Below are 15,056 nucleotides of genomic sequence, written 5' to 3' on the forward strand. Positions count from 1 at the left end.
ATCATACAGCTGGCGGCCATAACCGCCGACTGTTTCACACGGCCACGCGCCGGGACAATTTTGGGGCATCGTGGGCTCAAGATGCCAGCTGCAGTTGGGGCCCCTGGACAGTGCCCAGGTGTGCCCTCTCATTAAGACAGCCCTGACCCCTCGTTAAAACGAAGGTATGCAGAATACCATCTCTGAACGCACAACACTTTGAACCAGGGCTCAAGTCCTGTGGGAACGCGTGGGAACGGAGTTCCTGCACTTTTTTCACAGCAGGAACTCAGTTCCCTTTGCAGGACTAGAGCAGCCGAGCCGCCCGAGCCAATCCTTCACTAAGCGGCGATGTATAGCTCGAGTCACTGACAGGGGCAGGCGAACCTTAGTAATCCTTTATGTTACTGGCCGGGATTTAGAAAGAACTTGCTTCTTTCTAAATCCCGCGATAACTCGCGGCAGACCTCTGCAATGTCTCCTGGGAACAATGACAAAAGCTCCCCGAGACATTGCGGCATCGAGGAAGTGACGGAATACCCGCACACTACCCGATGCATCCATATACAGGAAGTAGCCTGCAACATAAAGGATCACTAAGGTACAGTGGATCGAAAAAAAACAAAAAAACATGCGGTTTAGTAATTATGCATATGAGCGTATAATTTTTTATTTTTTTTTGGTGGGGGAGTGGATCTTGGGTGGGAGTTCCCACACTTTTTTTCCCAGGACTTGACCCCTGCTTTGAACCCTGAAGCAGATTGGCTACAGCAGCAGAAGACCACACCAGGTGCCACTCCTCTCAGCTAAGAACAGAAAACTGAGGCTACAATTTGCACAGGCTCACCAAAATTGGACAATAGAAGATTGGAAAAACGTTGCCTGGTCTGAGTCTCGATTTCAGCTGTGAAATTCAGATGGTCGGGTCAGAATTTGGTGTAAACAATATGAAAGCATGGATCCATCCTGCCTTGTATCACCGCTTCAGGCTGCTGGTAGAGGTGTAATGGTGGGGGGGGGGGATATTTTCTTGGCACACTTTGGACCCCTTAGTACCAACTGAGCATCGTTTAAACACCACGGCCTCCCTGAGTATTGTTGCTGACCATGTCCATCCCTTTATGACTACAGTGTCCCCATCTTCTGATGGCTCCTTCCAGCAGGATAATGCGCCATGTCACAAAGATCCAATCATCTCACCACTGGACAATGAGGTCACTGTACTTTAACCACTTGCCGCCCGCCAATGACAGATTGACGTTGGCAAAGTGGTTGTAGAATCCTGACTGGACGTCATATGACGTCCTCAGGATTCTGAGCCGCTCCGCCCCCTGGGGGCGCTCATCGCGGCGATCGTTGTTGCAGGGTGTCAGTCTGACACCCCGCAACACCGATCTTGGCAAAGAGTCTCTCACGGAGACTCTTTACCACGTGATCAGCCGTGTCCAACCACGGCTGATCACGATCTAAACAGGAAGAGCCGTTGATGGCTCTTCCTCACTCGCGTCTGACAGACGCGAGTAGAGGAGAGCCGATCGGCGGCTCTCCTGACAGGGGGGGGGTTCGCGCTGATTGTTTATCAGCGCAGCCCCCCTCTGGTTGCCACACTGGACCACCAGGGAAGCCCACCCTGGACCAGGGAAGGGCAAAAAAAAAAAAAAAGTCTGGGCAAAAAAAAAAAAAAAGCCTGGGCAAAAAAAGAAAAAGCCTGGGCAAAAAAAAAAAGATGCCAATCAGTGCCCACAAATGGGCACTGATTGGCACACATGGGTAAATCAGTGCCGCCCCACAGTGTCCATCAGTGCCACCCCACAGTGTCCATCAGTGCCACCCCACAGTGTCCATCAGTGCCACCCCACAGTGCCCATCCATGCCCAGTGCCCACCTATCAGTGCCCATCTGTGCCACCCATAAGTATCCATCAGTGCCGCCCATGAGTGCCCATCTGTGATGCCTATGAGTGCCCAGTGCTGCCCATGAGTGCCCATGAGTGCCCATCAGTGCCGCCTATGTGTGCCCATCAGTGCCGCCTATGTGTGCCCATCAGTGCCGCATACCAGCACCGCCAATCAGTGCCACCTCATCTGTGCCCGTCAGTACTACCTCATCGATGTCCATCAGTGCCATCTCATCGGTGCCCATCAGTGCCGCCATATCAGTGCCCGTAATTGAAAGAGAAAACTTACTTATTTACAAAAAAATTAGCAGAAAAAAATAAAAACGTAATTTTTTTTCAAAATTTCCAGTCTTTTTTTAGTTGTTGCGCAAAAAAAGTGATCAAATACCACCAAAAGAAAGCTCTATTTGTGGGGAAAAAAGGACGCCAATTTTGTTTGGGTACAGTGTAGCATGACCGCGCAATTGTCATTCAAAGTGCGACAGTGCTGAAAGCTGAAAATTGGCTTGGGCGGGAAGGTGCGTAAGTGCCCTGTATGGAAGTGGTTAATGGCCTCCACACTCACCAGATCTCATCCAGTAGAGCACCTATGGGATTTGGTGGAAAAGGAGATTGGCATCATGGATGTTCAGCCGACAAATTTGCAGCAACTGCGTGGTGCTATCATGTCACTATGGACCAAAATCTCTGAGGAATATTTCCAACACCTTGTTGAATCTCTGCCTGAAGAATGAAGGCAGTTCAGAAGGCAAAACCCGGTAGTAACAAGGTGTTCCTAATAAAGTAGCTGGTGAGTGTATAAGGATAATCTTCCAAAAATACATGAATAATGTTCATACAACATTGTGGAGTAGATTCACAGAGAAGATACGCCGTCGTATCTCTGAGTGTGCGGGGTCGTATCTATGCGCCTGATTCAGAGAATCAGTTACGCATAGATTTCCCTAAGATCCGACCGGCGTAAGTGTCTTACACCGTCGTATCTTAGGCTGCATATTTACGCTGGCCGCTAGGTGGCGATTCCGTATATTTACGCAAGGAATATGCAAATGAGCTAGATACGCCGATTCAGAAACGTACGTCCGGCCAGCGCATTTTTTTACGTAGTTTACGTTAGGCTTTTTTCGGCGTATAGTTACCCCTGCTATATGAGGCGTATCCTATGTTAAGTATGGCCGTCGTTCCCGCGTCGAGTTTTGAAAATTTTACGTCGTTTGCGTAAGTCGTTCACGAATAGGGCTGGACGTAATTTACGTTCACGTCGAAAGCAATGACGATTTGCGGCGGAATTTCGAGCATGCGCATTGGGATTTTTTCACGAACGGCGTTCCTAGAAAACGTCAAATACGCGGGGTCACAGTTAATATACATAAAACACGCCCACATCATCCACATTTGAATTAGGCGGGCTTACACCGACACATATACGTTACGCCGCCGTAACTAAGGGCACAAGTTGTTTATGAAAACAGAACTTGCGCCCAAAATTACAGCGGTGTAACATATCTGAGATACGTTACGCCGGGCGGATAGATACACCATTGTATCTGAATCCAGCCCTGTATGTATATATACTGTAACAATTTGTATCATTATATTGTTACATTTGTGTGTGCTTGTGACTGTTGAGTATTTTTTCAGTGTTAGCAGCTGATGCAATAGCTGGCAAAGCTCCATGGAGCCGTATAATATAACAATGGGCTGCATTATATAATACGTGGTGTGAGTGCCTAGTCATCCAACCATAATAAATCTCTGACATCCAACCTTGGCACACCACTAGTACAACTCTACCCGGATAACAAATTCTGTCATGGCCCAGAATGCAACAGTGGTCTTATTCTGACCTTTTCGGCAGCAGTTTACAAACCGACTGACATACCTCCCTACTGTCCCTGATTTGGAGCAATGTCCCTCTGCCCCTTTTTCCTCCTCATTTGTCCCTCATTTTGGTCTGATCTATATCCACTTGCTTACTGGGCACATATACCCCCCTTCTGCCCAGGTGAAATTTCAGCTTCCGGCACTGCGTTGCTTTAACTGACAATTGCGCGGTCATGCGACGTTACTCCCAAAAGAAATTTACGTCCTTTTTTCCCCACAAGTAGAGCTTTCTTTTGGTGGTATTTGATCGCCTGTGCGGTTTTTATTTTTTGCGCTATAAACAAAAAAGTGCGACAATTTAGAAAAAAAAAATACAATATTTTTTACTTGTTGCTATAATAAATATGCCAATTTAAAAAAAAAACAAATTTTTTTTTCTCAGTTTAGGCCGATACATATTCTTCTACATATTTTTGGTAAAAAAAAAAAAAAAAATCGCAATAAGCGCAAAAGTTATAGTGCCTACAAAATAGGGGACAGAATTATTATTTTTTATTATTTTTTTTTTACTAGAAATGGCGGCGATCTGCGATTTTTATTGGGACTGCGACGTTATGGCGGACACATCAGACACTTTTGACACATTTTTGGCGCCATTCACATTTATACTGCGATCAGTGCTATAAAAATGCACTAATTACTGTATAAATGTGACTGGCAGGGAATGGGTTAACACTAGGGGGTGAGGAAGGGGTTAAATATGTTCCCTATATAGTGTTCTAATTGTAGATGGGGGGGGGTGACTGGGGGAAAATGACCGATCTATGTCCCTATGTACAAGAGACACAGATCGGTCTCCTCTCCAGAGACAGGACGCTGTCTCTGTGTGAGCCGGCAATGAGAGATGATCTCATATGTTTACATATGAGATCATCTCTCATTGGCCGCACAGATCGCATCGCAAACGGTCAGTCTGATTGGCCGTTCGCGGCTATCTGTAATTGGCTGTGTCCAAGGGACACGGCCAACACAGAGTTTCCCCGCTGCGCGCTCTGGAGCGCGCGCGGGGAACGCCCAAAGGGGCGACGTCAATTGACGTCTAGTTGGATTTTGAGATCAGCGCTGTAGCCGTCATTCGACTATAGCGCGGATCTTAGGGGGATATAGATGTATATAACATGTACTTTTTATCTATCAAAAAGTGTTTTCCAGCGCTAAACCTTTCATCTGATTTCTAAATTGCTGCATTTGTAAATTCCAAAAGCCAATATAAAGGAATAGTAGTGGTAAAAAAAAAGCACTTGTGGGTTTAACTAATCTTGTTTTTTTTGTACAATTCTCCTTTAAGGGGGTGTGGCAAGGGGTGTGTCTTATGCCTGCATACTTTTGCTGATAGGTGTCCCTCATTCCCATCTCAAAAAGTTGGGAGGTACTGTATGCCGACTGAGCAAGTATGCTTCTCAAATATAAGGGGAAACCAAAGTAAAAAAGGGGACAGCATAAATATGCAGATTAAATAATGTTATGCTGGCCATTGAACCAAGGATTCCAGCACTGTCCTCTAAGCAGGGCCATAAAATAAATAAATGTTGTCAAAACTGAACTCCAGGCAGCTATAAAAACAAAATAAACACAGTTTTTGTAAAAAAAGTTAAATTTAAATTTAAGTTAAATTAAATAAAAAAATTATACATACAACTAATATAGGTGCCTACATCTGTCTTCATTTTAACTTCCTGTCACACCCTATAAAGCAGTATTAAGACTGGAAAAGCGAAGGAATGCACTAGGAGCCAATCCGTCTTTGTTGCATGTACTGTATATACTGTATATATATGCTGGCAGGAAAATTACAGATTGGAGGAGGGAGCAGAGTGAGCATTGTCCAGACAGCAGGCTGGGGGTGGAGCAAAGGCAGCACTGTATTTCTTAAAGTCATACCAAAGGTTCAATAATTTTTTTTTAAATAACAAACATGTTATACTTACCTCCGCTGTGCAGCTCGTTTTGCACAGAGTGGCCCCGAACCTCGTCTTCCGGGGTCCCACGGCGCCTGTCTCCGCTCCTCCCTGCCTCAGATAGCCCCCTCTGGGAAGCGCTTTCCCAAGGGGGTTACCTTGCGGGCATGCTCCCGAGTCCAGCATTTGCGTCCATAGACACGATTGCCAGACTCGGCCCCACCCCCCGCATCATTGGATTTGATTGACAGCAGCGGGAGCCAATGGCTGGGCTGCTATCAATCTATCCAATGAAGAGCCAAGAAGACCGGGCCGAGATCAAGCACTCTTGACGTGGGACTTTCGAGGGAGTAAACGGGGAGGCTGGGGGGCCGGCAATTATTGGATGTTTTTTCACCTTAATGCATAGGATTAATGGGAAGGGCGCTTATTAATGCAGCTTAAAACTTAAAATAATCTACCACATATGGCTTATATATATATTTTTAAATAACAAACATGTCTATACTTACCTGCTCTGTGCAAGGGTTTTGCATAGAGCGGCCCCGATCCTCTTTTTCTGGCAGCGCTCCTGGCTCCTCCTCTTCATCGGGTGCCCCCATGGAGAGCCGCTTTCCCTGGGGGAACCCGAGTGGGTGCGCTCACGACTCCCGCTGCTGCGTCCATTGACAAACCATTCGGAGCCAATGGCTTATGCTGCTATCAGTCTACCAATGAGGACCCGAGACAGTGGCTGGAGCCACTGGGATCATGCTCGTCACTGGAACGATCGGGTTCAGGTAAGTAAAAGGGGGGCTCTGGGTGGCAGCTGCAGCACAGAAGGTTTTTCACCTTTAATGCATGGAATGCATTAAGAGGAAAAAAACTATGAGACTTTACAACCCCTTAAAAAACAAAACAAAAAAAAAAAACACATCACCCTGGCTGATTGGAGCTACAAAAAAGCTCCAGAACTTTTTGTTTAGCTTCAAGCTTCTTGGAGTGGAGATGTGAACCAAATCCATAGAGAATAAGAGATTTTTTTTCTCCAGCGTTTTGGAGCTCCGAGCTTCAAGCTACAAAACGCTGAGGTGTGAATGGGGCCTAACAGAGAATGCGGAGTTACCCTCCTGGCTATGTCAGGGGGTGAAGCGGCGTGCTGACGTCATCACTACATACAGAGTCCCGGAGTGAACGGGCTGTGTTAGCCGGCCGTCTACAAACTTTCACATGCGATTTTTATATCTCCATATTGTAAGTGCGATTTTACTTATTTTATACATTAAAACGTTTTACTGGATTACGCTATATGTCAGCCTTCTTTCCTTCCTCACTTGGCTGCCTTCATACCTGACCATTTGTGAGCGGTGGGAGATCCATTTGACATCGGGTTAACGACATCCTGCTACATAGACCTCTAGGCTGGGTTTGAAAGCCACATGCCAACAGAAGATCTCTGGTTGGGATCTTCCCTTTCGGTAAGAGGCAGTTTATTTGGAAGGTGGAGGATTTCCTTTCCATCCCATCACTGTTCTGTGGTTTCTTTTGGTTTTATGTCACCATTTTACCTGTAGGAGAGCAGCACATTTCCAGCTACCAAACCACCATCTGAAGCGTCCTTCCTTTTGAAAATAGGACATTGATTTGCTCACCCGTTTTTTTCACTGGGACTTATCATTTTTCAACACAAATAGGGTCACCTATTTGTTTTAGTGATTTCAACACATCCACAGTACTAAGTTTTGCAATATATATATTATATTTGCTGGTTTGTGCTTGAATCATCACGTTAGTTGCGCAGCTTGTTTTTCTACAATTGTCTATGTTGTGTGTGTCTCACATTTAAAGTTGCAGCATTTGTGTTTTTTTTGTTCATGTGACAGCGCAGTATCACCCCAATCCTTAGGCCCCGTACACACGATAGAATCCATCCGCAGATAAATCCCAGCAAATGGGTTTCAGCGGATAGATCCTATGGTGTGTACACGCCAGCGGATCTGTTTCCGTGGATATATCTCCCCTGGGATGGATTCCAGCAGATCGAATATTTGCTGACATGCAGAACATATCCATCTGCTGGAGTCCATCCCAACGGATGGATCCGCTGGTCTGTACAGACTCACCGGATCCATCCGTCCGAAGGGATCCCCCGCATGCGTCGTAATGATTCGACGCATGCGTGGAATTCCTTATATGACAGCGTCGCGCACGTAGCCGCATCATAATCGCGGCGACGGCGCGACACGTCATCGCCAGAGGATTTCGGCGCGGATTTCAATGCGATGGTGTGTACACTCCATCGCATGAAAATCCGCCGAAATCCTCGAGAGGATTTATCCGCGGAAACGGTCCGCTGGACCGTATTCGCGGATAAATTCTATCGTGTGTATGGGGCCTTACAATTACCAGTGAAACCTTGGTTTGAGAGTAACTTTGTCTGAGAGCATTTTGCAAGACAAGCTAATTTTTTTATTAAATTTTTACTTGATATTCAAGCGATGTCTTGATACACAAGTAGCGTCATGTCACAACTGAGTATAAAAGAGAAGAGAGGCATGTCTAACTGTAGCAATATGGTTACATTTAATGAAGGTCCAACATTTACTGTGTTTCCCCGAAAATAAGCCCGGGTCTTATATTAATTTTTGCAACAAAAGACACAGTAGGGCTTATTTTCGGGGTAGGTCTTACCATGCAATGTGCTGTCTTCTCTCTCCCCCTCTCCCTCCCTGCCTGACAGGAATCCCCAGTGTGAACCGAGTTAAAATGCTTGTAAAATCCTATAACCCACTCTATTACAGTAGTATATAATGTACAATGTGTGTGTTTCTGTAATATAAATGTGCCAAATACCTTTGTTATAGCGCCACTCTGCGCTTCTGTGAGCTCTCTTCCCTGCTATTATATTACAGAAACACACACATTGTACATTATATACTCCAGAAGTATAGCTAGATTCAGGTAGCCGGGCGCATCTTTGAGGCGGCGTAGCGTATCGTATTTACGCTACGCTGCCGTAAGTCAGAGAGGCAAGTACTGTATTCACAAAGCACTTGCCTCCTAAGTTATGGTGGCGTAGCGTAAATGGGGCCGGCGTAAGCGTGCCTAATTCAAATGAGGATGAGGGGGCGTGTTTTATGTAAATGATTGGTGACCCGACGTGATTGACGTTTTTTACGAACGGCGTATGCGCCGTCCGTGTACATATCCCAGTGTGCATTGCTCCAAAGTACGCCGCAAGGACGTATTGGTTTCGACGTGAACGTAAATTACGTCCAGCCCCATTCACAGACGACTTACGCAAACGACGTAAAAATTTCAAATTTTGATGCGGGAACGGCGGCCATACTTAACATTGACTAGGCCAACTATTTGTTCGACTAACTTTACGCTGGAAAAAGCCGTACGTAAACAACGTAAAAAAAATGCGCCGGGCGCACGTACGTTTCTGAATCGGCGTATCTAGCCATTTGCATAACCTACGCCAAACTCAACGGAAGCGCCACCTAGCGGCCAGCCTAAATATTGCACCCTAAGATATGACCGCGTAGGAGACTTACGCCGCTCGTATCTTAGGCCCCATACACACGGGAGAATTTATCCGCGAATACGGTCCAGCGGACCGTTTCCGCGGATAAATCCTCTCGAGGATTTCAGCAGATTTCTATGCGATGGCGTGTACACACCATCGCATTGAAATCCGCGCCGAAATCCTCTGGCGATGACGTGTCGCGCCGTCGCCGCGATTATGACGCGGCGACGTGCGCGACGCTGTCATATAAGGAATTCCACGCATGCGTCAAATCATTACGACGCATGCGGGGGATCCCTTAGGACGGATGGATTCGGTGAGTCTGTACAGACCAGCGGATCCATTCGTTGGGATGGATTCCAGCAGATGGATTTGTTCTGCATGTCAGCGAATATCCGATCTGCTGGAATCCATCACAGGGGATAAATATCCGCGGATAAAGATCCGCTGGCGTGTACACACCATAGGATCTATCCGCTGAAACCCATTTGCTGGGATTTATCTGCGGATAGATTCTATGGTGTGTATGGGGCCTTAGCCTAATTTAAGCGTATCTGGTTTCCAGAATACGCTTAAATTTAGGACGGCGTAGATTCAGAGTTACGTCGGCGTATCTACTGATACGCCGGCGTAAAGCTACCTGAATCTGGCTAGTAGAGTGGATTATAGGATTTAACAAACATTTTAAACTAGGGCTTATTTTTGGGGTAGGGCTTAAATTGCAGCTCTCCTAGAAAATAGCGCTAGGTCTTATTTTCAGGGAAACACGGTAGCAACATATTGCTACACTTAGAGGCGCCTCTCTTCTCTTTAATACTCTGTAGCTCCTTCTGGATTTTGCTTCTAATCCCCTTGTGGAGGTTTCCATTTGTGGATGAACATTTTATGGTTACACAACCTGGTGACATTTCTATAATCTTTTTATATGGACTATAAACTGAAGGACTTAGGAATAAATGGCTGTGGAACAAATTATTTGAGTTTCCATTATTTCTTATGGGGAAATTTGCTTTGATATACAAGTGCTTTGGATCATAAGCATGTTTCTGGAACGAATTATGCTCGCAATCCAAGATTTTACTGTACTATGCTTGAACTCTGGCACATGATCTATGTAGTGATGTTACCATCCCCCCAGGATCACTGAAACCACTGATTTCAGTACCATTTGTGTCAGAATAAGGTAAAGGGGTGAGAACAGGCAAGGTGAGTGTAAGAGGGTCAGTGTGACTTTTATCTGGAGATGCTGTCACTTTGCCCTGCATGGCCAAGCTGACAGTGGCCCGGATTCAAAGAGATCTGCGCTCTATTTGCGGAGGCGGAGGGCAATGATTTTGCCCTGCACCCCCGCAAATATTTTGCGCTGCCCTCGATTCACGGAGCAGTAGCTCCGTAAATTGCGAGGGCGCGCCGGCAAAATTGCCTGGCGCAAGCGCGCGCAATGTAAATGATCGGGAATCATTTAAATTAGGCGCGTTCTCGCGCCGATCGTAAAGCGCATGCGCCGTCGGGAAACTTTCCCGACGTGCATTGCGGCAAATGACGTCGCAAGGACGTCATTTGCTTCAAAGTGAACGTGAATGGCATCCAGCGCCATTCACGTATCACTTATGCAAACGGCGTGAAATTCAAATTTCACGACACGGGAACGGAGGGTATACTTTAGCATTGGCTGCCCCTACTATTAGAAGGGGCAGCCTTACGCTAAAGACGCCGTACGGAAACTCCGTAACTTGCGTACTCAGGGCCCGCGCAACATTGTGAATCGGCGTAAGTATGCAATTTGCATACTATACGCTGACCACAATGGGAGCGCCCCCTAGCGGTCAACGCAAGAATGCAGCCTAAAATCTGCGTGGCATAAGAGCCTTATGCCACGCAGATTTTAGGCTGCAGTCGGCGTAACGAGTTCTCTGAATTAGGAGAACATGTTACGCCGGCGCAAGTCAGCAATTGCGCTGCGTAACTATGGTTACGCAGGCGCAATTGCTTACTGAATCTGGGCCAGTGTCTCTTTATGGGCCCTTGGGATTGAACCCAGGACCTTATGCCTCGTACACACGACCAGGTTTTCCGACAGAAAAACTGCGAGGAGAGCTTTTGGCTGGGAATCCCAGCCGTGTGTATGCTCCCTCACAGTTTTTTCCGACGGGAAAACTGCCAAACCCGCCGGCAAAAAAAAGAGAACCAGCTATCTTTTTTCCCGTCGGGATTCCTGACAGACTTTTTCCCGTCGGAAATCCTGAGCGTGTGTACGGGGCATTAGGATTGATCCTGGTGCTGCAAGATAACATTACTGAGTTAATGTATACCTGCTTTGTAAGAAGCCAAAATAAGTTTCTCATCTTCCACTTCAAACACTGTGTCCATGTCTATGTTGTCTTCATTGAGCATATTTTCCACAGCGACGTAGTCATTGGACTGCAGAGCCTTCAGGAAACTTTCTTTCAGTCTCTTGTTGGAGAGGTAGCGAGGGTACTTCTTCCCACCATCTGGATCCATATCTCCCTGCTCCCGATGTATACAATCACAGTCAGATTTAATGTACAGGCATAACGTCCTCTCTGTGTGGAACGCTAAGTCACTGGCAAGACTGACTTTGGGTAATTCTATCGTCTAGCCATGGCTACACCATCTATTTATACATAGCCTGCCTGCAAACTCGGAGGAACTAATTATAGATGACACTGAACTATCGGCCTGTCAACAATATCAATAAAGGGCTTCTCAGCCGACCAACAAATAATATGGATCTATTCAGGGCCGTCTTTAATTTTGATTGGACACTGGGCAAAAAGGGCCAGATCCACAACCAGCGGGCGCAACTTAAATGTTCCGATTTAAGTTACACCGCCGCAAAATTTCTACCTAAGTGCCCGATCCACAAAGCACTTACCTAGAAATTTGCAGCGGTGTAACTTAAATCTGTCCGGCGCAAGGCGTGCCCAATCTAATGGGGCGAGTCCCATTTAAATTAGGCGCGCTCCCGCGCCGGATGTACTGCACATGCTCCCAACGCTATTTTCCCGACGTGCTTTGCGTTACGTTGCGCCAAGTTTTGTGAATCGCAACAGGTAAAAAAGAGATGCGGCGGAAAAAAAAAAAAAAATTTGACAGCGACGCGGGAAAGAAGGGTATACTTTTACATGGTGTACTAAGTTTACACTTTGTAAAAGCAGCCCTAATTTTGCGACGGCAAACTAACACTTACGGAGAAATAACGAAGGGAAAAAGCTTCGTGGATCTCTGTAAGTGCTAATTTGCATACCCGACACTGGATTTCGACGAGAAATGCCCCCAGCGGCGGCCGCGGTACTGCATCCTAAGATCCGACAGTGTAAGTCCCTTACACATGTCGGATCTTAGGCCCCGTACACACGAGGGGATCTCCGCTGGAAACGGTCCGCCGGACCGTTTCCAGCGGAGATTCCTCCTCCGGATTTGGATCCGATGGCTTGTACACACCATCGGATCAAAATCCGCGCGGAATTCATCCGCGGTGACGTGTCGCGCCGTCGCCGCGACGATGACGCGGCGACGTGCGCGACACTGGAAGGTAAGTACTTCCACGCATGCGTTGAATCATTACGACGCATGCGAGGGAGGGGAGCGGACGGATTGATCCGGTGAGTCTGTACAGACCACCGGATCAATCCGCTGGACTGGATTCCAGCGGATAGATTTTGTAGCATGCTACAAAATTTTTATCCGCGGATAATCCGTCGGCTGGATTTTTATCCACCGAGATTTGTCCGAAAGGCCGTACACACGACCGGATCTATCTGCTGGAACTGATCAGCGGATCAATCCCAGCGGATAGATCCGGTCGTGTGTACTGGGCCTTAGGGATATCTATGCGTAACTGATTCTATGAATCAGCCGCATAGATAGAAACAGGGATACGACGGAGTATCAGCAGATACGCCTGCGTATCCCTTTTGTGGATCTGGCCCAAAATGTCTTGGGCAATTTTGCTCTCCACCTGCTCTGAGACATACAATAAATATCAGCTAGACCTAAAATCAGTTTACTGTATCAGATCAGGCAGTGATTGTGATTGGCTGCCTGAGGTTACAGCATATCATTACTACTTACTGACTGGTTGCTAGAGGTTACAGCACACATTACAGCTCACAGAATAGTTGCTAGATGTTACAGCACATCATTTCTTCTTGTTGATTGGTTGCTAGAGATTACTGTACAGTAATACTGCTCACTGATTGGTTGCTAGAGGTTACAGCACATCATCTCTTCACTGCAGAGGGGCATGATATACATATGAATGCCGCCTTTATTTACCGTATTTGCCGGTGTATAAGGCGACCGGGCGTATAAGACGACCCCCTAATTTTACATTTTTTACGATTTTTTTGCCTGTACTCACCGTATAAGACGACCCCCTTTCCGAGGCTTCCGACGCTTCATATTTCTTCCTTCTGGAGCCATATCATTCTTCATTCTTGCTGGTGTTGGAACCATATTCTTCTTCCTTCTTGCTGGAGCTGGAGCCAATCACGGCGAGCGATGTATGAATACTATTAATGAATACAAAGCCTGCTTGGATTGGCAGAGGCTGTAACATCAGCCCGTGCCTCTCTGGCTCTCAAAGCCAATCCGAGCAGGCTACTGTATGTAGCCTGCTCGGATTGGCAGAGGTTGTTACTCCAATCCGAGCAGGCTCTGTGTTCATTTGAATACATCGCTCACCGGGATTGGCTAAGCGGTATATACTGTATGTAGCCGAAGCTACATACAGTATAACCACACATCCAGCAGGCATCCGAGCAGCTGACCCGGCGTATAAGACGACCCCTGATATTTGGCCAGGTTTTTTAAGTGTAAAAGGTAGTCTTATACGCCAGCAAATACAGTACATATGAATGCCGCTGCATTGCCATGAAATGAGATTTGCCATGGAATGAGATGGTCCGCCTCCATCTCATCCTATTGGCTCACTCATGTCACGTGACAAAACATCAGTCACAGCTAGGCTATCATAGGGAGAGGATCTCCTCTCCCTGTGATAGCCCGATAGCACTGTCAGCAGCGTGCCTCCCGCCAGCGCTAAGTACACCCCGCAGCTCTACTCCCCGATTAAGTACACCCCGCACCCGCAGCTCTACTCCCCGTCCCCCGCACCCGCAGCTCTACTCCCCGTCCCCCGCACCCCGCGCCCGCAGCTCTACTCCCCCTCCCCCGTTAAGGCTCAGGGAACGGGGCGAGTCTACGCTATTAGAGTCTACGCTATTAGACCACCAGCTCTGCCATCATTCTGGGGCGAGTCTACGCTATTAGCGTAGACCTAGCGTTGGCTACGTTACGCTACTAACGTAGCCAACGCTAGGTCTACGCTAATAGCGTAGACTCGCCCCGTTCCCTGAGCCTTAACGGGGGACGGGGAGTAGAGCTGCGGGCGCGGGGTGCGGGGGACGGGGTGTAGAGCTGCGGGCGCGGGGTGTACTTAGCGCTGGCGGGAGGCACGCTGCTGACAGTGCTATCACGCTATCACAGGGAGAGGAGATCCTCTCCCTATGATAGCCTAGCTGTGACTGATGTTTTGTCACGTGACATGAGTGAGCCAATAGGATGAGATGGAGGCGGACCATCTCATTCCATGGCAAATCTCATTTCATGGCAATGCACCGCCAGTCTCAGCTATTTACATATGAAGTCTTGCACACATAATCCATGCTGCAATGCTATCACTCCCAGAATACAAACAGGGCTGAAAGCTTATCAACATCCTGCTCTCATGCCATCTGCTTGCATTATTCTACTTACTTACTGATGTACCTAAATGCTGAGCTACAGAAACATGGAGAAGGAGACATTATCCTCTTTACAGTCAGTTTTACTTTCACTTTTTACTGCTATGCTGGATGTTAAG

General features: G+C 47.1%; 1 protein-coding gene across 1 annotated transcript in view; it reads right to left on the reverse strand.

The window, feature by feature from the left end:
* Positions 1–11,829, reverse strand: part of ASB4 (ankyrin repeat and SOCS box containing 4) — a 49,955-nt gene extending 38,126 nt beyond the window's left edge. The window contains exon 1 of the mRNA XM_040352303.1: positions 11,482–11,829. Within this exon, the coding sequence (XP_040208237.1) occupies positions 11,482–11,671 (190 nt within the window). The 5' untranslated portion in view covers positions 11,672–11,829. The remainder of the gene's footprint in view (positions 1–11,481) is intronic.
* Positions 11,830–15,056: the final 3,227 nt, after the last annotated feature.

This window comes from Rana temporaria, chromosome 5 (genome assembly GCF_905171775.1).
Source record: "Rana temporaria chromosome 5, aRanTem1.1, whole genome shotgun sequence".
Taxonomy (NCBI): Eukaryota; Metazoa; Chordata; class Amphibia; order Anura; family Ranidae; genus Rana; species Rana temporaria.